General features: G+C 39.3%; 1 protein-coding gene across 1 annotated transcript in view; it reads left to right on the forward strand.

The window, feature by feature from the left end:
• Window positions 1–23473, forward strand: part of ccdc17 (coiled-coil domain containing 17) — a 44025-nt gene extending 20552 nt beyond the window's left edge. Inside the window, exons 10-32 of the mRNA XM_012961579.3 lie at window positions 1718–1944; window positions 3359–3444; window positions 4496–4711; window positions 4867–5089; window positions 5170–5280; window positions 6590–6747; window positions 10292–10439; window positions 11271–11363; window positions 11655–11847; window positions 12388–12491; window positions 12683–12823; window positions 13778–13932; window positions 14336–14456; window positions 15019–15135; window positions 16058–16155; window positions 17266–17454; window positions 19083–19263; window positions 20058–20240; window positions 20370–20612; window positions 21661–21729; window positions 22044–22127; window positions 22616–22753; window positions 23179–23473. Of these exons, the coding sequence (XP_012817033.2) occupies window positions 1718–1944; window positions 3359–3444; window positions 4496–4711; window positions 4867–5089; window positions 5170–5280; window positions 6590–6747; window positions 10292–10439; window positions 11271–11363; window positions 11655–11847; window positions 12388–12491; window positions 12683–12823; window positions 13778–13932; window positions 14336–14456; window positions 15019–15135; window positions 16058–16155; window positions 17266–17454; window positions 19083–19263; window positions 20058–20240; window positions 20370–20612; window positions 21661–21729; window positions 22044–22127; window positions 22616–22753; window positions 23179–23262 (3362 nt within the window). The 3' untranslated portion in view covers window positions 23263–23473. The remainder of the gene's footprint in view (window positions 1–1717; window positions 1945–3358; window positions 3445–4495; window positions 4712–4866; window positions 5090–5169; window positions 5281–6589; window positions 6748–10291; window positions 10440–11270; window positions 11364–11654; window positions 11848–12387; window positions 12492–12682; window positions 12824–13777; window positions 13933–14335; window positions 14457–15018; window positions 15136–16057; window positions 16156–17265; window positions 17455–19082; window positions 19264–20057; window positions 20241–20369; window positions 20613–21660; window positions 21730–22043; window positions 22128–22615; window positions 22754–23178) is intronic.
• Window positions 23474–23557: the final 84 nt, after the last annotated feature.

A 23557-nucleotide genomic window follows, 5' to 3' on the forward strand; every position in this document is an offset into this window, starting at 1 on the left:
TTTCCCATAAAAACGATCAATGCACCAGAGGTCACCCCTTTAGATTAGAGGAACGGAGGTTCCATTTGAAGCAGTGTAGGTGGTTTTTCACGGTGAGGGCAGTGAGGTTGGGGAATGCCCTTCCTAGAGATGTTGTAATGGCAGATTCTGTTAATGCCTTTAAGAGGGGCCTGGATGAGTTTTTGAACAAGCAGAATATCCAAGGCTATTGTGATATTAATATCTACCGTTAGTATTAGTGGTTGTATATATAGTTTATGTATGTGAGTGTATAGATTGGTAGGTGTGGGTTAGGTGTGCTGGGTTTACTTGGAAGGTTGAACTTGATGGACTCTGGTCTTTTTTCAACCCTATGTAACTATGTAACACCTCCCTTTCCCCAGCTGCAGCCTGTAAGGAAATACTAATTATAAAGAGGCTTCACAGAAGTGAACTAAGAAGATTGCCACCTTGCTGGTATTTCCCTGGCCTAGCCAGTTAAACACCTGCCATAGCTGGGGACGGTTTTACAAATTTACCAACAATATACCTGCTGGTAAATATGTAACATACCCTGTTGTTGGGACCCTGGCCTGCCCATTTAAGCCCTGCTTTGACCAAATCCTTACAGCTTTTCTTTCTTGACTGGTCCAGAGTCTGCCCATATTCCAGCCATTATGTCGTTGCTTGCGAACTCAGACTGATATATATATATTTTAGTCCCTCAACTCCAAAAACATGTAGTATAGAAAGTACAAGACCCCATAAATTTCTTGTCAAAGAAAACAGGAAGCAACAAGCTGCATATCCAGGGTTATGTTAAAAACATTTTAATTCTACCATGGAGAGAATATATATTGATAAACAACAATCACCAAAGGAATAGGCAAAACAAAGAATAGTGGCAATAAAATTACAAATGAGGCAAAAATTACAATATGAGGCAAAAATTACAATATGAGGCAATCTAGACAGCGCAAGAAGATCAAACTAAATGGCACATACATACCTACCGGATCTATAAGTTATTGTTGATATGTATAAAAACTGAAAGTTCTAATTAAAATGATAAAGAACAAGGTTTAAATGTATCAATAGAAAGTATATATACATGGTGACTAATCAATGTGTAAAATGTATCTTTCTTTGATGTCATCACTCAAATAAAACTTTGAATAGAAAAAAAAGCATATTAATTGTATTTTTAATTTTTGGCCACTAGAGAGTGTGGGAACAGTCCTAGAAAGTCCTAGGAGGATGGAGCTTAGAAGAATGTAAAAGGAGACAGGGCACATTAGGCAGGTGTGTATCACGGGAGAAACATTTTTCAAATAAGCCACCTTAGGGAAGAACTGCAGCCAACACTCAAGTAAGTGGAAAGAGTTAGGCCTAGTCAGCATAGGCATAGTTTTGTTATAGCATCAGTGTGAGCTAGATCAGAACAATGAGCAGGTCTTCCAAATTAGAAAAACCAGGCAGGACTCTCTGAGATTGACACAGTGTGCCCGTCACATCACTGTCCAGGAGGCCCATGGCAAGGATGGGAGAGAGAACACCAAAGTAGGCGTGAGTAATTGAAAGAAAATGTGTAATTTATGTTGAAGTGATTGGGGGTCATTTATAAAATTTGCGCAGTAAACATATTTGCCCTGCCCGTATATTTATAAAGCTGGACAAGACTGGTAGATTTAATGTGCAAACAGAATTGCAAATTTACATGTATTCCTTTATTTTACAGGGGACTCTGAACTGGTTGAGATGCAGCGGGAGCATCTCCAACAAATGGCACAGCTACAGGCTGACATTGAGCTACTCAGAAGGGACGTCAGCAGAATGCCTCCTCGAGTTAGTCATGGGCCCCCGCCATTTCTGCCTCCGCCTGTTGCACCCCCACCCCCACCACCAGCGCATATCTCAAGGCACCCAGCAGGGAGACCAGACGGTGCAGTAATGATGGGAAGTTTGGTAAGTAGCCCTACTGTGTGCTTATTTCTTTTAACAGAAATCATTTTTAAAGCAGTAGGCAAGACCTCACTCTTTTATTTTTTAGTTCTTTTATGCTTGTTTTAAAAAGTTCCCAACCCAGCCATAATGGAGCAAATACCTGTGGATAAAAAGATGCACGGAGTGTGCAACAGGAGGTATCTATATAGGAGAAACTGGGCAAAGCCTTAAAGACTTAACACCAGTTTACTATACCAATAAAAAAACAGGACATGCCATTAGAGAAAGCACTTTAACAAATATAGGATTGTGTCTTGAAAGACTTGAATATTTCTGCCAAGGACAATTTCTAGACAGACAATGAAATAAATATGTTGGGTATAAAGTTTTGAAAACTTTAAATAGTCTAGAGAGAGGACTCAATTCAGGCCACGGATTTATGGCAAATTAACTACATTAAGAAAACAAATGTCTTTTTCTATGGTCTGTTCTAAGAATTATTTACAGTATGTGCTGACAGTCATGCAAACATGGGAATCTTCCATGGCAGAAGTAGGAGCATGTATTAATATTCACATCACCCAGAGTCCCAGCAATTGCAGGGCTTGCTTTTCCTGTTGTTATGACCCTGGGTCCTAGTGATACACTTCTATGGGATCCACTTATATTGATATTATTAAAAGAAAAGGATAACAGGCATCTAATAATGTACTTATAACAGGGATACAGGGAACTGCATAACAACATATTGTAGCTCAATTTAAATGCTCAGTGCCCTTATAGTGATAGTTCATCTTGAAATGGAACAGCAAAACCTGCAGCTAAAGGATGCTTTATTTAAAAAGTGTGTTGCTAGGCAACATGTATTTTATGCGGTACAACCTTAACGCCAGAAATGTAGGTACTACAGCATTGGCAGGCTGTCATTTTGCTTGTTAAGAATGTAGCACTTACTTGTCAACAATGTAGTACCTGTTGGCAGGCAAAGAGTAAAGGAGTAAACTAGTAAACTAAAGCCAAAAAAAGAATACAGCTAGATGTGCAGGATTTTATATACTGGGCATATTTATATGTGTACCAGCCCAGAGGTTTTGCAGTCCTGTAACCATTGTGGTATTCTGTAAACTCACACAAAGTAAACCTTCAGGCTTTAGTGAGCTTGTAGTACAGAGCAGTTGTGCCTTTATTGCTGAATTGTAGTCCCTGCACCGACCACAAAATATCAACTGGAGCTCTGTAGTTGACCCTAGCAACTAAGTACTAGTTACTGAAATTTCAGACTGGAGAGATGTTGAACAAAAACCCAAAAGTAAAAACTGAATATCAATTTCCAGCTGTTTCAGAAAACATCTTACTAACAGGGTTCCACGAGAATCCAGGCTTATTGAAAACTTTGATAAATACATTGACAACTAATAGTGGCTTTGTGTTTCAGGATATGGTGCGCCCTCCTAGTCCGTCTGCAAACAGACATGTAGTTGAACCTATAGATGCACTGGGACCTGCACCTTATGATCCAGTGTAAGTTATATAAGGTATCATAAAATACAATTTTTAAAGTTTTTTCGGGGTTTGTTTTTTTTCATTTATTGCTCGGTAAAAAACCCTGCATGCAATGGCCAGCACTTAAACCTGAACTTTGTCATGCAGGTTAGGTCACTGTTAAAGTGGTCACAAATATGAAAATTTCACACAGTATCTAATAGAATGGCTCTCGGGCTGCTCAGATGGATACTCTACAAGGGTTCATACATGGTATGGCCACCTCTTTAGTGTTCCTTTTATTTGGGCTAACAACCAATATGTTTGGAACAGAAGGAAGTGATGACACTTCACTTCCTTACCTGGTGATGCTTGGCAGATATAGTGCATAAGTAGATTAGATCTTTAAACATGCCTGATCCCTGAACCAACCAGCATCCATGTTACATATTTATGACAGTCAGTGGGTTCATGCCTTAGTTTAAGTATAGTTTTCCTTAAAAGCAGGGATAGCCCTGCTTTAAAGGAAAACTATACCCCCCAGAATGAATACTTAACCAACAGATAGTTTATATCACGTTAAGTGACCTATTAATCAATCTCGCCAAATTGAAATATATATATCAGTAAATATTGCCCTTTCACATTCTTTCCCTTGAGCCACCATTTAGTGATGGGCTGTGTGCTCCCGCAGAGATCACATGACCAAAAATAATGCAGCTTTAACTTTAACAGGAAGAAGTGTGGAAGCACTTGTTGGCTTGTTTGTGTGCACTGTGAATCCTATGATCCCAGGAGGCGGCCCTGAATTCTTAAAATGCCAATTTTCGATTTAGGAGTACCCAATAGCACATAATATTAAAAAATATTTTTATGAAAATGGTTTATTTAGATGAAGCAGGGTTTTACATATGAGCTTGTTTATGCAATATACTTTTATAGGGACCTACATTATTTGGGGGTATAGTTTTCCTTTAATGGGACCTCAGGCCCAACCACTGTAGCCCACCTTATTTATTTGTTAATGCTCATTTAATTTCACTGTACATTGTATAAATAAAATAGAATTACTTCTGATTGATTACCTTAGGGCTGGTTTTGTCATATTCTATGACTTTCTGCTGGGACTGGACCCAACAATTCAGAAGATCCGGCTGGTCAGTGGCCTGTATAGTAATGGGCAGAAAATGGGACAAACTACATCCCTCCCGGATGTTTTGTGTGAAGTGTGGCAATCATCACACCACCTGGCCAATGCCCCTAAAGGAAACATTGCTATGTTATCAGCAAAGCAGCCCATTCCAAGGTACTTTCAAAATGTATTTAAATTTGAGCAGTTCTGGAAAATGCCATAGACAGTCACTATTTATTGGGCTGGTGGGGGGCTATTTGGGCCTCTGGAAATGCCAGGGCCTATTTTGAATCTGTCTGGCCCTGAATTATTTCATTCTGTTTTGTTAGAGTTCGACCATCTTTTTCCATTTCTCTTATTATGGAACTACAAGGATCAGGAGGATTCAACCCATATGGGCAGGAAGTGCAACAGCTGTCCCCATTTGGATGGGCAAAATTTGATCTGTTTGATCAGCACAACCAAGTCTTAAGTGGCCGATGGAAGCTCCCTGTTAGATCATTCCCAGTAAGACCAGGTTTACATACAGGACAACTCAACACAGTTCCACAGGTAGTGTTACAGCTGTTCACTCTAAAGGTTAATGCACAGTCTGTTGTAGAACATGACATTGTCAAGTGTCTTTTTTATAGGTGGGAAAAGCTGAGATTTTCTTTCGTGTAATTAATGCCAGAGATGCTGAAATTCAGTCCATGGCAGAAATAGACCCTAGAAATGCATCACTATACCAGTACCCTCCTTTGGTGAGTAATTGGTGGTATATTTACTGGCTTATCACTATTTACATAGATAGCATGTTTAGAATAAAGATGTAATGTTGCAGGACAAGATTAATAATTGGCAGATGGAGTTGTAGCTCTTGGCAACTTTGGGCACCTAGTTTCATCAGAGCCTCCCCTAGGCCTGCGTTGCTTATTGCCCATCCCACTGCCCTGCCATCTCCCTGCCATATTTTTACCATGCATCCAGAGTGCTGGGGATTGGCGCAGGAGATTTAAAGAACTACCAAGTTCTTTAGACTGAATTCTAGAGCTAAAATTCTGCTGCTCTATCTGTAGCTTTAATAAAGAACTGGGATTGGGCAAGGCTGTATTATTTACAAGGAAACATGGATGAACTTTTCTCTCTGCTTGCTTTGTACTGTGAGTTCCATATTTGATTAACTTTATTGGCATATCAGAATTCTTAGCTCCCAGCTTATTACATGGTAACGTATTAATTTAGGCTGAAAAAGACACATGTCCATCAAGTTAAGCCTTTTATGTCTACATGAAACCTGCCTCTGCACAATTAAAGGAGAATTCCTGAAACATGGCTTAGAAATGCTGCTTTGACCTTAAAGGAATACTGTCATGTTAAAACATGTTTTTTTTTTTCAAAACACACCAGTTAATAGAGCTTCTCCAGCAGAATTCTGCAGTGAAATTCGTTTTTCAAAAACACAGATTTTTCTCATATTTAATTTTGAAATTTCACATGGGGCTAGCCATATTCTTCATTTCCCAGGGTGCCAAAGCCATGTGACATGTGCTCTGATAAACTTCAGTCACACTTTACTGCAGAACTGCAATATCACCCCTCCCTTCCCCCCCAATCAGAGTAGCGCTCAATAGTAAGAAATCCAAGTCCGGCTTGGGACTCCTCCAGTTACATAGGAGTAGGAGAAAGCAGTTCTAATGTGTAGCGCTGGCTCCATCTGAAAGCTCAGACTCCTACACACCAATATTACAACTAAAAAAAATACATTTTAAACTAACATTTTAAATGGTAGAGTGAATTATTTGCTATGTAAATGGTGTAATTTTGAAATGAAATGTACACCATAAAATTCATGACAGTATCCCTTTAAACAACAAGACTTATATCTGAGATAAACAATTCAGTAGTATATACTAAAGTCATTTAGAGAACTTTTCACATCTATTGCCTCCGGTGAATTGCATTTGCCATGAGCAATATTCGTCATTGCAGTCATTGCATATTATTAGCAATGGTTAGTAAGAGGAATATACAGCTGTATCCAAACTAATGGCTTTCTTTATTGCCTCACAGATGTCTGGTCCAGCCGTTGCTGTCGTGAATAACCCAGCACCTCAACCAACTTTCCACCCTTCCCTAAAGTCATTTAACATGCCTCTTTCTCATTTCACTGACTATGTTGACCCACCCCCAGTACAAGAGCTGCCAAACCAACAAAAAGACAGTCAGAGGTGAGAGAATGGCACCATAGTTATAGCTCTAAATTCTTGCTGTCAGACCAACCGTTGCAAATAAAAGAAATCAAAGAGGCATATTTATTATAGTGTGTAAGCCAACGTCACCAGTAATGTTGCCCATAGCAACCAATCAGATCTTTGCTTTTGTTTTCTAACTTGTAGGTGACCATTCAAATCTAATTGCTGATTGGTTGCTATGGGCAACATCGCTTATGATATTGGCTCACACACTAATAAATATGCCCCTTAAATGTACTTTCATAGGTGCAGATAAAGTCATATAAGTTTGTCCAGTGAAGGCAGGACCAGTGTCTCCTTTAAATAGATGGATGGTTTACATTAGGACCTGTTTTGCAACCAGACCAGTCTCTGCATTATACATGCTAAATAGTAATATAGCCTCTTTGTAAACAAATTTATATGTTTTGCACCTCCTTTCCTCTATGATTGAGGGGTGCCCATTGGTTCTCTGGAAAGATCTACTGGTGAAGAATGCATCAGAGAGCATATTGTTTGTGTAAATCCTCCCTTGCACTCCTCTTCTCCAGTGCCAACAATCCCAACTTGCACAGACTTTTTACCTAACAGATTTTCTGTCCCATTTTTAGATCAGTCACTCTCCTCTAAACTTTTGTAGCCCCATGATTGCCATTTTGACTAAATCTGTACTGCTTACTCGAGATGGTGTTGCCTTACCTGTGATTTTTTAAAAGGGGATGCTTAGGCCAGTGTTACATAGGGAGATTAGTCGCCCGTGACAAGTCTTCGTTGTCACAGGTGACTAATCTCCCCGCAATGCCATCCCACCGGCTGGAATGTAAATTGGCGGTGGGATGGCATACGCGTTGCTGCGATGTCCCGCAGTCGGCCGAAGTTTCCTCTCAAGACGACTTCGGGCGACTCTGGGACATTGCAGCGGACGTGTATGCCATCCCACTGACAATTTACATTCTAGCCAGTGGGATGTCATTACAGTGAGATTAGCCCGCAACAACAAAGATTTGTCGCTGGGCAACTTATCTCCCCTTGTACCACTGCCTTAGGGGGTGATTTATCAACACTTGAAGTCAATTTTTCTTCACAATTTAAATTTTTTTGCACTAAAACTCCCAATACTCAAATTATGGTTCAAAACTTGCATGTTCAATATTTATTAGAAAAAAAATCCAAAAACTTAAATGTTTTGGCATCTTAAAGCTTGTGAGTTTATGCAGCAGTCAATGGGAGTTGTCGTAGGCAAAATTCAAGCCATTTTTTGAGCTTGTAAACTCGAGGCATTTGAGTTTTTTTAAATTGTGAGTTTATTAAAAGTAGAAATAAACTCTAAAGTTCATAAATTCATTCAAATTGCTAAATAAGTCCATTAAACTCGCCTCATGTAAGTTAAAGGAGAACTAACATCCCCAGACAAAATCCCCCAACCCCCCCCCCCCCCCCCCCCACAGCCACTGCCATCTTCTGAATTCTTGTGTTCTTTTCAGATCAGTTCGGCAGCATGGAGCTTGCTGGTACATGCACAGTTATAGATATTCAGGGGTTAACTTTAACTGTGCATGCGCCAGCAAGCTCCATGCTGCCAAACTGATCTGAAAAGAACACAAGAATTCAGAATATGGTGCCTGCTAGCTCTACTGCGCTATTCTGCTGGTATAGGTCAGCTTTACTATCAGAGGCACTGTTTGCTGAAATAGACTCTGCGGGGAGGAAGCTCAGTGGAGGGCAGTGGATGTGGGATGTTTTGGGGGGGTTAGTTCTCCTTTAATACAGTCATTAGAAGCAGGCACATTGCTGGCCCTGGCTTGCTATAGCTAATGCTAATTCTGTCAAGGGTTTACCTTAGTTCCCTTTAGGATATATATATATACATATATATATAAGAAATAATTAATCCTTAGGAGAGGCAAAATAATCCTGTTGGGTTTATTTCATGTTTAAATTATATTTTTAGTTGTTTTAAAGTATGTAGGTCCAAATCTCCATCTACATCTGCATCTACAGCTTAGGAAATATTTGTTTCTCTGATTCCATCATTAAAATAATTGCACTCTTGGTGTGCCTGGTGATGATGGGGCATACAAAACTCCATGAGGATCATCAGGCAACTGCTTTGGAGGCACGGATCTATACAGAATTCCTCCTGACTGTTGTATGCTTCATGAACTGGTATAGACTGATTGCTTTAGATGCCCTTTAAAATTAAACTATAATAAGGGTGGAACCTCTGTTGCATGCCTGGGTCGGTCACTTTTCATGAGCAGGTACTGCCTGGGGCTACTGTGCCACATATACTAACCTATATTATAACAATTATACCTTTTGTGCATTAAGGCTTTTACTGCTGATTGCTGAGAAATGTTGCTTTCGTAAGAAAAGTATGTTATATACTCATATGCAGAGTTCATATTTATATTACATTTTTAACCTAATAAAATGCAATGGTGACAACCCAGACTGAGTCTTTTGTTTTTCTTCTCTCTCTGGGAATTGAAATTGCTATGTTCAAGGGATTCAACAAATGTGCACATTCACAATGGGGGTGGAGTGGGGTGCACCCACAGACAGTTTCTTGCAGGGACCAGATAAAAAGGACTAGGTCAGCAGAGCCCACAGGGTTGGGGCCCATCATTTATTTTTTCTATTGTCCTGCTGGCCCAGTCCGACCCAGATGTGGGGCTGATAAAAGAGCTCTGCCACATTCAAGTTAGGTGGAATATATCATCAAAATTATGGTTACATGGCATAACACAACCAGTGATAAGAGGAGCACAATATATACAAACATTTTTTATTCAGCTTATGTTGTGATCCACTAAAGAGCATAAATTCTAAAAATATGCAGTAAATAAAAATGGCCAAATCATAATGAGACATTAAGAAAGGGAAACCTAATGATGCAGACTACAAAGCTAAGTGGAGTGCAAAGAAATATGACCCCCCGCCCAACCATTATAGAAACACAAATTAACAAAACCCTAAGGCCAGTGGCACATACAGCATTTGTCATCTGCTTCCCTATGCCATGCACATGGGGTGAATTTTGGTGCAGAAATGCAAAACAATTTATTTTCATGTCAAAATCAGGCTATTTGCATTTTCCTGAAATAGTCTTCCCCTGCCACTGTACACATGGGACAGAGTTGGAGTTACCACATTCTGGAGGCAGAATTATCTATAGTTTAACCAGTACAGTGGCTTTGGGACCCAAAAGATCCCAGTGTGCCCTGGACCTGAAAGTAAGGACTGAATGATAGAGAGGCAAGTGGGTCTGAGACTTCTGTTTGTAAGGGTCCCTCCAAGGTTTTTTCATCCCTCAACCTCACTTTATTTTCCAGAGTGTTACATGTATTACGGGTAGCAATTTGCCTACGTTTTTTTTGCCAAAAGCACCGAATCCTGATAGAAAATAGATGAGATATGTTGGCATGTTACATTCCTGCTGTGAAGTTTTAAATCACTAAATAACTTGCTACAAAACTTAGCCCTGTTTTGTATTCTAAATAGTGGTTGAAAAGTCCATTGGGATTTTTATGTTTTTCAGTGAAATACCATTGGACGGACAGAAAGAACTAGAGTTGTCCAAAGCAGGAAACCCACACAGCCTGGGGTTTATAATAGACAGAGTTAAAGATGCGCCTTTAGGAGATGGAACACTGCGTCTGACAGGATATCACATGAAGACAGGAAAAGTAGGTTGGGTTGGACAGACCTGCAAATCATGATAAGCATATTGGTTAACTGTATACCATATGTTCGTGTGGCATAAGCCTTAATCTTAGACATTAATTGAAAGTGCTGAAAATACTTGCCTCTGAGAAAGTCTTGCTCCTGAATAATATTGCTCTGAGACTGGTAAATTGCCATGTACATGCAGGTTTATTATGGCCTATTGTACAGTGCTGTGGAATATGTTGGCACTTTATAAATAAATGTTAAATAATAACAATGGCTTGCTTGTGTTATAGAGGCAGTATACCCCCTTGTTCAACATCAGCCAATGAGAGAGAGCTTGTGCCAAACGTACTTATTGTCGGATGTTTTAATCATTAAAAATTGTAATTGCTACTCCATTTTTGGTACTTGCGAGGCAGGTATGTTCAGTACATGGCCTATTCTTTGATTTTATATTGAAGAAGCACTTGCATTTTAAAGTCTACTCCTATAAAGCATTCTGACAAGACCCTTTCACAGGGTTACATGACTATGCCCACTGCTACTTTATCCAGGTAGTAATAGATACCAGGTTTGTATAAGTACATACCACGTTATTATAAAAGCTGATATTCTAGGGATACATAAGGTGATAACTATACATTCATTGAATTATTGGCCATGAATACTAACAGTGACAGGCTCTGGGGAAGTTACAAAAAAGTTACTGGCTATAAGTGCATTCAGTAATTGCTTGAACACAGTATGTGGTTGGACAAAAGTACATGATTGACAATGAATGCAATGACTGGCTACTTTTAAGCTGACATCTCCTTCCCTTAATTTACAAGTGATGTCTACATTTACAGGTTGTTCAAACTAAGCACAAGGGAATGAATTTTGTCATTTCTGCTGTGAGCTCCAACATCAGGCATGGACACTTCATTTTTGGAGAGCAGGAGGTACCAAATGTTATGAAGTGATTTTATTGAAAATATCAGAAAACCACAACACAAAGCAGAGGTAGAAAAAGTAGAAAAGTAAAAAAAATATACGGGAGATGGAACTTTGCTTATGTTAACCCACTGTCACCATAGTTGTGTGGTACAGCTATATTATGTGTGATTCAAGCACTGCCAAGTTCTGCAGATGCCATTTAGTATATATATGTAATTAGTATAGTTTAAAACCCCCAAAGCAGAACCTAAACTCCCCTCTGTACTTGAAAATCCTAGTTATGTTTCCACTTTTAGGTGATTTTTGGTGGTGTGACTCCTGAAGAAGACATGCTTCTTATGCTGCGCTTCTATCACTGGCCTGGAGGCAGCACTGCCTCGGCTCCCTGGGAAGCAAGGAGGGCCTTTAAGCCACTGCCAGCCAGTGATGAATGGGCAGCAGCTTGGGCTATTCTGAGGCTCACTAGGGCAGCATCAACAGAAATAAAAGGTATGTGTAGAAATAACAACCATGGCCTGATCAATATCCTTGTACTTCTACAACATTACTCCCCATATATAATAAGATGTTTTCTAATGGAAAGCCTTCTGTTGGTAGCCTCCCCAAACAACAAAATCCCCCTCTTTCCTATGCACCGTGTTTGGCCAGTGACCATACAAACAGTTCAATGCAATCACTAACCCAATGGATTTATAACCAAAAATATTGGGTATTAAGGCCTACACAACTGCAAATGACTCCAAATGGCTGCATGATTTGCTCATGTACAGACAGCAGTAGGTTTAAATATACCCACTAACATGTTGATATTTTTGTTTTTTCAAAAAGATTGCAGCAATTCCTGAAAATTGATGAATGCTTTATGTATCGATGTAAAAATGTCTCCTGTTATGTTCTTCATGTGACACTTTGCCACATACAAACACAAGTATTATGATGTAAATAATAAATATTGTATATTGCCTTGCAGTGCATCTGTCTCATATTTCTGTTGTTTTTGACTAAGTATATTGGATTTATTCCTCCAAGATCGTGATTATACTAAAAAAGGCACATATGTGTGGAACACAGGGACCCAAGAACTTGCTCTGTACCACTCTCCTGCACCCCCAATAATGCAACTGTCGGCAATAGTAAGTTATATTACCACTAAATTTTCTTCTAGTATTTACTGCTCTTGCTGTTTCTTCATGTGCTTAAATGATATGTGGAGATCGACAATATCTTGAATTCATGTTTTCTTTCCATATTTCCCCTCAGTGTGCATTTTAAATAAAACCTTGCATTTCACAATTTTCATTAGAATTTTGTGTTCCCTGTGCAGCTGCCAGAGCGTTACAATGAGACATTTGAACAATATGGCAGTGCCACAGTGCATCTCTGTCTATTCAGTGCATCAAGACCAGACCAGGCATTTCCTTCAGTGGCTCCCACAACTGATGAGCGTATCCAAGAGATTCCTAGGGTAAGTTGTCAAAAGCAGTTTAAGATGTACTACTCAAAATGAGTTATTCACATACACAAGTGCAAGTGCAGTGGCTTTAAAATGATTGCAATGGAGAGTGCACATTTCCGTACTTCATTAGGTATGCACTTCCATCCTGCCGCTTCTGATGAAAGGTGCGCAATTATGGCAGACATGGCTGTAGCAAGCAATGCCAGGCAGGAGCTGCAATGGCAAACAAGGTTTTGAGCTGTATTAAAAGGGGCATAGATTTGTGGGAGTAGAGGTATTCTTCCACTTTACAGAGCGCTTTTATGGCCCCATTTAGAATATACTGTGCAGTTTTGGTCTCCTTTGCTCAAACATGATATTATTATTATATATATAGAGAGAGAGAGAGGGTCCAGAGAAGGGCAACTAAGCTGATTCAGGGTATGGAAAGTCTCAGGAAGAAAGACTGGCCCAGCTGTGGTTGTTTACATTGGAGAAGAGGTACTTAAGAGCAGGATTTGTGGCGAGGCATGCACGTTCGAGTGGCGGGGGGTGGGGGGTGTTTCCAGCAGGCATAAGGAAAACCATTTTGATTAAAAGAAAGGAGGTTTCATCTTAAGTGAATTCATAGCTTCTTGGCAAGTGAGGAAAAAGGGTTATTGAAAATAGCTCTTAGTACAAGTTGATCCAGGGACTGATCTAATAGCCATTTTGGAGTCAGGAAGGATTTTTCCCCCCCCTCTGAGGCAAATTAGAGAGAGGATTTGGGGGGGGGGCCTTTCTCTGGATCAACTATCATCTAGCACTTAGGCATGTTATATATATAGATAAAATGTTGAACTCGATGGATGTGGGTCTTTTTTCAGTCTAACTTACTATGTTACACTGCTTTTCAAGGGGCATGTACAGCACAATTTTGCACAAGGTGCTATTTACCGTCAGGCTGGTCCTGTTTGTAAGCTGTATGATGTTGTTTTTGTATAGGATGTATACATTCCCATCTCTCGAATGACACCAGTGTGTGAGCACTTCACTTCTGCCGACAGCATTATCCTGTACATTGACGGTGCTCGTTTCCTTCCTGACTCAGTTACAGTCACCCATGTCACAGGAAGAATATTTGACAAGAACTATGAGCAGTAAGAAACTATAATGTTCTCTGGGCATAATGTGGCAGGATTGGCAATCTGTGGCTTCTGGCAAATGCCAGAGGGGCTGCTGCAAGATGCCATAGAAAGTCACTATTTAGTGGGCCAGTCAACTGGTTCCTGATGAAGTTGTGCATGGAGACTTCATATTATAGGTGCCACTGGGTAAGGGACCTATATATATAATTAACAGTCTGATACTGTATAAAACAATTCATAAAGTATAATGTAGTTTTGTCCATTATTGAAATATCCCTATTACACGTGAAATAATGTTGGACACTTTTAATTGATATGATATATTGATGCTTGATATCCTGCCTTTGCAATTGACACTACATTCTGTATTTGTTACATTATATTATATGTTAAACTTTTGCCTTTAAACCTGCAGGTTTGGACCAGATATCTCCACAGGAGTAGATTTAAATAGTGACATTTTCCAGCCATTCTATAACTTCTCATTACAGATCCAGCCATCAAACCTACCTCCTACAGCTACTCTCCTATTGAAGGTATGTGGCCGAGAGACAGGCTGTGCGTAAGGGATCATTTTTACAGAAGTTTTGGGGAGATAAAAGAAACTGTTTATCTTGAAAAATAACACATCAGTTACAGGCTGTTTTAATGATGTATCCACTTCATAGTGGTACTGGTAAAAAAAGTACTAAAATGCCAGTGCTGTGTCTGAGTAATCATCAATATATGCTGAGATCAGAAGTGAATGCTGTTTATAGGTAAAACCTATGTGCAAACATCCCTTGGGATGTCTGTGGAAAAGTTGGTTGGACTGCATAGAAGTGGACCTACAACAGCTGGGAGTGTGGTAAAGATCATGCACCTTAGATCATATCAGGTTCATAGGAGTAGTTAAGCAGGCCAAGGCTCTCCATGACCTGTAGCAATGGGAATAAGCTATGCTAGTGCTGTGGATTTTATATTTCCGCCTTCCACTATAATCTCCAATGCAGCATGCTTTTATTTGTAACATGCACACGGTGTTTAAAAAATGATATTAGTGATCCCCTTATAAAGCGCAATCATGAATACAGGCTGACTTCCTTCTATATTCCCCAGGTATACACTATTGATAGATTTATGCAAGAACTGACGCTTATAGGTTGGGCAGCTCTCAATTTGTTTGTAGAGTCTGGAACCCAGAGAGCACCCATTTCAGACTCAGAAGATATCAAGGTGAGCTGAATTTCTAAAAGTGCCTTAACTAGACAGCACAATACCACACAAATGATAAATAAAGGAATCTGTGGCATGTATTGTGTGTCACCTAATGTTTATGGTCCCTGGTAACACCTTTCTATAAGGGCAATAACACATGAGATGAATCTTCCCTGAATGCTTTCCTACAGGCAATAAAGTAAATCGCCAGTGGGAAAAGATGTGTATCGTTATGTGTTGCCCAACGTTGCCTTGCGAAGGGTCGCATATGTTTTCCCACTGGCAATTTACATTATTTCCAGTGAGAAAACATTTAGAGGAGATTAGTCACCACGGGCTAGAGGAGATTAATCGTGGGGCAACTAATCTCCTTAGGGCTCTGGCACACAGGGAGATTAGTCGCCCGTGACAAATCTCCCTGTTCGCGGGCGACTAATCTCCCCGAGTTGCCATCACCTGCCATCCCACCGGCGAAAGTGTAAGTCGCCGGTGGGATGGCACACGCGGCAGCGCGATTTTGGGAAATCGCCAAAAAAGCCTCGCGAGGCAACTTCTGCGATTTCCCGAAATCGCGCCGCCGCGTGTGCCATCCCACCGGCAACTTACATTTTTGCCGGTGGGATGGCAGGTGATGGCAATTCAGGGAGATTAGTCGCCCGCGAACAGGGAGTTTTGTCGTGGGCAACTAATCTCCCCGTGTGCCAGAGCCCTTATGTGTCATTGCCCTAATAGTGATAATCGTTCTTTGGTTTGGAATGACATTTTCTGAGTCAGATTAAACATATCCGTTGCCTTAACAAACAGCCCTCTCCTAAACAAGATTCAGCACCAATTTGCTAAACTTAGATATGTTCTCTGAAAGGTGCTGAGGCACATTTTTCCTTTCATTATAGACTGCTTGTTTACTAACTTCATGTTCTTATGTGGCTCGGAATTTCAGGTATCTTTAAATGAAGGTGCCCATCAAATCCGTTTGTATCACAAAGCCCCTGCTACTGATCAGTCATTTTCAGTGGAATCAGTGATATCTTCAGGACGGTGAGGACAATATTTATCCCTATGATTGTTCTCTGGTTTGGATCCTCGACTTGTCTCATACCTGATGAAACAGGTTTTAGGTGGCAATCTTTTTACATTTTGTAAAAAAACATCTTGTTTTTAAAAAGCAAAAAAAGCAACCAATGCATGAAAATGAGATCTCAATCTCTGGAGCAGTTTTTCATTGGATCGCACAGCTTTGGTCATTGGTAAATAAGCCCTTATGTTTTCTGTTCATGGAGAATCACTTCCCTGACTCTATATATGCCAGTGATCCTTGACCAGTGGCTCCTGAGCAACATGTTGCTTGTCAGCCCTTTGGATGTTGCTCCCAGTGGCCTCAAAGCAGGTGCTTATTTCTTAATTTCTGGTTAGGAGGCAAGTTTTGGTTGCACAAAAGCCTAGTGTAATTGCCAAACAGAGCCTTCTGTATGTTTCCAGTCAACATTGGGGCTATCAAATAGCCAATTATAGCTCTCATTGGCACACCCAGGAATCTTTTTTCATGCTTGTGTTGCTCCACAATACTTTTTCCATTTAATTGTGATCCCTGATATATACTGATCAGACAACCTTGCACTACAGCAGCTGTTCTCAAACAGGCCAACTAGGATGAGCTCTTCTACAAATTCCTAGAAGTTTTGAGTCAAACTGAGTGGTAATTGGGATTGAGCACTTATTTCAAATTGTATGTATTATATTATTGGAACTTAGCAATGCTTGACGTATCTGTATAAACTAAGCTGTATAATTAATGGGGGGGGGTCAACAAAGTGTGAACCTCCAAGAGAGGCTTAAAAAAGTCTTGACAACTACTGCAAACTATTGTTGTTGGCATCCGATAATCAAGTGTTTGGATTAGGTTTGAAACCCAGCGAGTGGGCTTTTTGCCTACATTTCCCTCATTTTATGAAATAAACTTTGCTTCCTTCCCAGAATCTTTGCTTTTTGTAAATGTAAGTAAAACATGGAGATAAATTATGCAGAATTTAATATGCCCTTAATAATTTTAGCCTTACTAGTAACTTGTTGGAAATAATGGACTGGTATGCCATGCAAGTACTAATAACACACTATTGTATTTTGCTTCTTTCCCTTCTTCTCTTTCAGTGTTGTACCATGTGCCACTTTGCTGATACGAGTAATGAAAGTTTCCATGAAAAACCAACAACACTTGCAGAATTATAACAATTCCCAGTTGGTCAAGGAGCATCCTGATTATGAAAAAGGGGTGTATATTTCAGATTCTGCACAACCTACGCAGGGAGAGATACAGCTCTACAGAGCAATGATAAACAGGTCTGCTGAGAGCAGTAGGTGCAAACTGCCACCTTTCTACATGTAAAATGTTGGACAAAAATATTTTTGGAGAGCAAATGCCCAGCAACGTTAAGATATGGAGCTGTGGCATAAAAGACACTAGGGGGCACATTTACTAACCCACGAATCCGAATTGGAAAAATTCCGATTGGAAAACGAACATTTTGCGACTTTTTCGTATTTTTTGCGATTTTTTCGGCGCCTTTACGACTTTTCGGAAATTGTCGCGACTTTTTCGTTACCAATACGATTTGTGCGAAAAAACGTGAGTTTTTCGTAGCCATTACGATTCGCTCGTATCTTGTCGCAACTTTTTCGTATTGAGCGCTCATAAGCGGCGGGCAAAACTTTCAGACTTAGCATGATTTTGGCAGCCTCCCATAGGACTCAATGGCACCCAGCAGCTCCAACCTGGCCCAAGAAAAGTCACCATACTGAAGCTTGAATAAATCCGAATCTTTCGTACTCGGCGCGAAGGCTACGAAAAAGTCGCGACTTTTCGCGCAAGTAGTAAAGCTACGAAAAAATCGCCAGATTTTGCGCAACATTCGGAATGGCAACGAAAAAGTTGCGACAATTTTCCGAAAAATCGCCAAATACCGATCATTACGAAAAAAACGCAATAAGACGCATTCGGCCCATTCGTGAGTAAGTAAATGTGCCCCTAGGAGGCCAATTTTCTTATTTTCATGGTCAAGGGAAGCACTCTTAGTAAATTCGGAGAATTTTCAATGAAGAAATTTTACCTGGAAAAGAGATGTGAATTTACTCTAATGCAAAGAGAATTTTTACCAATGTGAAGTTACTTCTGCAGAACATGCAGTGTTCTCCTTTTAGTAAATTATCAATGTGGAGGGGAATTTTCATTTTTTGGTGAAAAAGTGTGTCTATAACTGTCTACAAGTCTCTGTTATTGGCTGGGAGACATTTTCCCCACTCCATCATGCAGAATTGTATCAACTCTGTAATGTGTGAGGGGCTTTTTGCATGCACATCCTGTTTACGTACTCCCACATTTCAATGGGATTTAGATCTGGGCTCTGACCATTTCAGGAACCCTCTGTTTTTTTGCTTTCAGCTATTCCTTGGTGGATTTACTGGAATGTTTATGCTCCTGGACTTTTTGCTAGGTGTTCATGGGCAAACTTTATTCTTGTTCCTTCTGGGAAACAATGGTTTCCTCCAGGCACAACTTCCACAATAGTCAATGACCATGGGGTGTACTTTCTTTTTCACATGACTGCAGATACATTTCTTCTAAACCTACGCTACTTGGATTGGGCAGTTAGAGGGGGAAAGGGCAGTTTTTAATTTAGTTCTGTTGGTGCTGCCACCTTCCTTCCACCTTTCCTCCTTTCTCCAACCTTCCTTCTTTTCCCTCTAGTTAATTTTATTCAATATCTTATGCACATCAGCTCATCTGAAATTTTTCTGCCATGTGGATTCCATTTCACCTTGTGATCGTCATTACTGATTTGTCAAAGACAACAGTCTTGTTTCCCCTTTAATTTATATACTACTTTCTAGTGATTTTTTTGATTGCAGAATACAATTTTACTTTTTGCACAGAGCACCAATGACCCTAATGCTCTTTGCTGTGTTTACAGATCAGTGATATTGGGCCGAGATGTGATCCCTTCTCTAGCTGGGACTTCAGATCACGAACTAAACTCAGACAAGCAACTTTCCACTTGGGTCCAGAGGACATTTTTGTATTTGAAAAATAAAATCCCCCAACCATTCCAGCTTTGTTGTGTCTCTCGCTACATTGTATCTTCAGGATTAATGGTAAGGGGATGCTTTATTATATTTATCTTTAAAGGAAAAGTCCATTAAACATTTACTGATAGATTCCAAAACATTTTTAAGAATTGTACATTACATTTTAACCCTGGCTACCAATAAATAAACACCATCCCTAGCCACCCCCAGCAATGCTGATTTGGGGTAGGCAGCTGTAGTCAAATAAGTCAAATAACTGATACATGATGGCTCAAAAACCTTATACTATATAAAAATTTTTTGGGGGGGGTTTACACAGATTTACACTGATTCCCTTAAATTTAAACTTGCAATAGTTTTAGGTTTTATCATTTCATTATCTTATGCTTTGAGTCTTGAAACACAAATGTTAAAAACACCAATACTTTAGAAAGCTAAAGTTTTGGGCATAAGATTCCTGAGAAATTTTGTAAATACTTGATGTGAGGTATTTGTACAATATAAAACCTTAATAGCAACTTAGTTTTGATTCTTTTTTCCCCATTTTTTGGAATGTTAGCCATGCTGGCCACGAAGCTATCAGTTAGGGTGGTTGTAAGTCGCTGTGTTTCTACTAACCTGACTACCCATTTCTGACACATGTACTACAGATTTCAGGTCTTGCGCGGCAGAAAAATTGTCAAGTCTCAGTTTGCTCCAACTTATCCCACTATCCCTTAATCACTATGACAAGTATGCAAATGTTTATGCAAAAGATGTTTTCTGTCATAACTTTATGGTTTAGTAACTGTTTTAGAATTTAGCAGTAATTGTACAATCTTAGTGTTTGTAACATTATACTGTGTTATATATTCATTTAGGTTTCAGCTGACAGAGCCTACAATTTACCTTGGTCCGGTTTCACTCTTGCTCATATTTGCCTCAGCCCTCCAGCAGCATTTTATTTTGGCCAGCCTTGGGTAAAATATGACCATGCAGTCCCTGTGGATGACATTGATTTAAACAGTGATCAGAAATGCCCATTGTGGAAAGATGGGTTTAAGGTACTAATTCTGATAAAGGTGTGATCCCACTAAAGAGCAAGATAAAAGTTCAACTTAGAATTTTGAGATCTGGAAGCTCCAGAATTTTCTGATCACTTTACATTTATAAATATTTTTTTTTAATTGCAGAGCTTTCCAGAGAGGGTATACCATAAGTATTTAACAGTTATATTTCAACTACATGAGATTCTTCTGGTTAAAAAAGGTAAAAATCCGGAGACTGATAACAAGCAAGATTACCATTCAGCAGAACAAAGTCAGCATGAGTTATGGCAGGGGCAACAGGCATGGACAGCTTTGCAAGTATTTTACAAACAATACTGTAACTTTGGCATCTACCAACTGCCCTTGTACTATGGAGTTCCCAGTAAGGTATGTGAAAGTCCATTTGCTATTGGAATACATTGTCTAACATGATAAACATTTGCTTTTAGTTTTATTTGTACTACAGTACAGGGTTGGAGCAAGAATCTCAAGTTTGGAACCTGATGGTGTTAGATATCTATGGAAATTAAAGAATAGTGGAGGGGGCCTGAGACACCGCTTGTCACCAACATACAATGGCGCGTTGACATCCTTACCCCGGCAGTTTCACAACAGTTCACACTTCCAGTCATGTACTTTGAAGGATTAACACCTTCATCAATGAGAATCTTGGTACCATTGTGATTGGATCATACCTTCCCACACCTGTCAGTTTCAGCTAACACCTAACTGAACAAGTTCAATGGAACCATTGTGATTGGATGTCTGTGACTCTACTACCATCAAGAGTTTAAATACCGGGGAATTCCCTACCAGTCATTTGAACTGAAGAAGCCACTCGGATGAGTGGTGAAATGTTTTCAAGAAAAACTCAGAAAAGTCCAGTTGTTTTAGACTTAATTCTACTAGATACTGTATATCATGACCTGGATAAATGAGAATCTTCGTAGAAATAGTGGAGAAGGCACAAAAAGATATTGATCAATGCACATAATCTGGCCCTGTGGTTTACTAGTGCATATATTAATAAGGAAATGGTAGACTAAACTAATTACCAACCTCCCTGCACTTACATTTTGAAAATGTACACATTTGGCCACATATCGAGCCACCCAGATCATGCCTACTTACACTCAATTACAAAACCCACCATTAACCGGTAGGCTCAACCTTTTTTTAAGTTACAACCGACCCATTAAAAAAAACAATTGTTGGGGGTTAATAAAGAGGATCTTGTTTTTTATCCAAAAAGTGTGATAATAAATTATTTGCCTTAATGTACAGCACTGCATATATAATTAGCGCTAAATACATAAAAACATCCATCCACACATACAGCGCCAAGTGAAATCATTTCAGAAGAATACTGTTGTATCCCAGCAAAATGTTTGCAATATAAGACATGGAATATTTATCTTTGTTTTTCCATTTCTAGGCAGTGTTATCGGCATTGGCATCAGATGACTGTAAAGTGACACTGACAGATCTTGTAAAAACAAACACTGTAAGGCCTTATTTGGTTCTTCCAAGCCCAAACTGCCCAATAATATATCTCTATGTATAGTCAGCTAAATGCTAATGTTAGAGCAGAAGTTCAACACTAATAAGGTCAGAGGGTGTACAGGTGATATATGCTTTTAATTTATACAGAATATATTAGAGTTTATACATATTATATTACATTTTTGATTTAACTTCTAAAAACCTGTAACTTTTCAAAATATTCAGCATAGCATGAGCAATAGTTTGCCTAAAACGATGTCATAAACCTAACATTTAAATGATACCATCCTGCAGTTACATTTTATCATGTTACAGATCCAGTTATTGCCTGGTGCTTCTCTAACTGTTCGAATAGCAGATGGAAGGCGGCATGGAGAGTTGCTGGTGTATAATCTCCAAGTAAGTACAAACTGGATATCTCTGAAAGTCCTTTATTATTACACGTTTTGCCCTTACAAATTTGCCTTCAAAAGATTATTTTCTTTTGGATGCATGGAGTGTTTCTTTTGTTCTCCTTATCAATATAATATATGTGCATTAAAGGGAATGTTGAAAGATCTATTTTTATTTAGTTTCTAAATCATTTCATATTACCAGTTACCAGATTTGGACTTTCCCAGTAGAAGGGGATTAGTTTGTGCTCAGTGGGCTCTCAACCATAGGGCTCAATGAAATGATGAAAACATTAGCAGAAAGTACAGTCACATCTGTCAAGCAAACTAATGCTACAGGGCTAATGGTAAATTGTGATACAGAATGCACTGGATTTTATGATATGCACTTATGAACAATACTATCTGCATCCACTGCAAAAATATTTTATTGAAAAGTTTCCTAGTAACTGTGAAACAATTCCGTGTGTAGTTTAAAACATGCTTTTTTTCTAGGAAAAGAATCAGATGTACCTGCCCACAGAGGCTATGAACTCATACAGCGAAGAGCAAAGTGGTGGAAAATTGGCAGAGTTAATACCAGACAGAGAAAAAGAGGACTTTAAAAAGCACCTTGTAAACTGGTTCAGAAAGGTATATTGTATATATTTAAGTTACAATCATAATAAAACTTTAGCATTTTATTACATCACCCAATCAGAAACCCAATAAGGGTTTTTTGTTTGTATTGTCATACTAACAGTAAGCCCATCAGATGGATTTCTCAGTGCATGAAGCAGAAATTTGACATTTTCCATGGCATGTTTAAGGTCTATGGATCAAGGCACATTTGTGGCAGCTTAGTTTCTATGCATTTTAATTTTTTTAATGCATATTTTCTTACTTAGCGTGGTTCATGATTAAAGACCCATAGTATGTCAAGCAGACAGTTATACATTTAGACGCAGTTTTTAGAAAAATTGTGCCTCTTAAGAGTAACCGTTTGCAACACTACCCAAACCACAAAAAAAAATCATACAGGGTGCAAAAAGAATCTAAAGCCTTCTTATTTATTTCAGCATCTCAGCCTAAATAATGAACTTGTCCATCATAACAATGATGTGGAGAAGGAGACAAGGCAGCACACTCAAGATACAGACTGATATCTACTAGCAAACCTTCACTAACCAGTTCAGACTTTAAAGGCAACACCCATCCCAGGAAATAAACCAATTGCCGGGGTGGGGGAGTCGGGTTTAACAGTCACGGATCAAGGCAGCCTCTTGTTACCTTACAGTAAGCACATGTAACATTGCATATAGTTTGAAGGTTTGTAATAAAGCTTCCAGTAAGGAGATAGGAAGTTTGCAAGTAGCAAGGGGCACAGAGTCACATTGTCAACTAAAGTATTATTCATCCCTGTAGTCATACTTCAGTGATGGGTAGCAGTGTACCTCT

This window comes from Xenopus tropicalis, chromosome 4 (assembly GCF_000004195.4).
Source record: "Xenopus tropicalis strain Nigerian chromosome 4, UCB_Xtro_10.0, whole genome shotgun sequence".
Lineage (NCBI taxonomy): Eukaryota > Metazoa > Chordata > Amphibia > Anura > Pipidae > Xenopus > Xenopus tropicalis.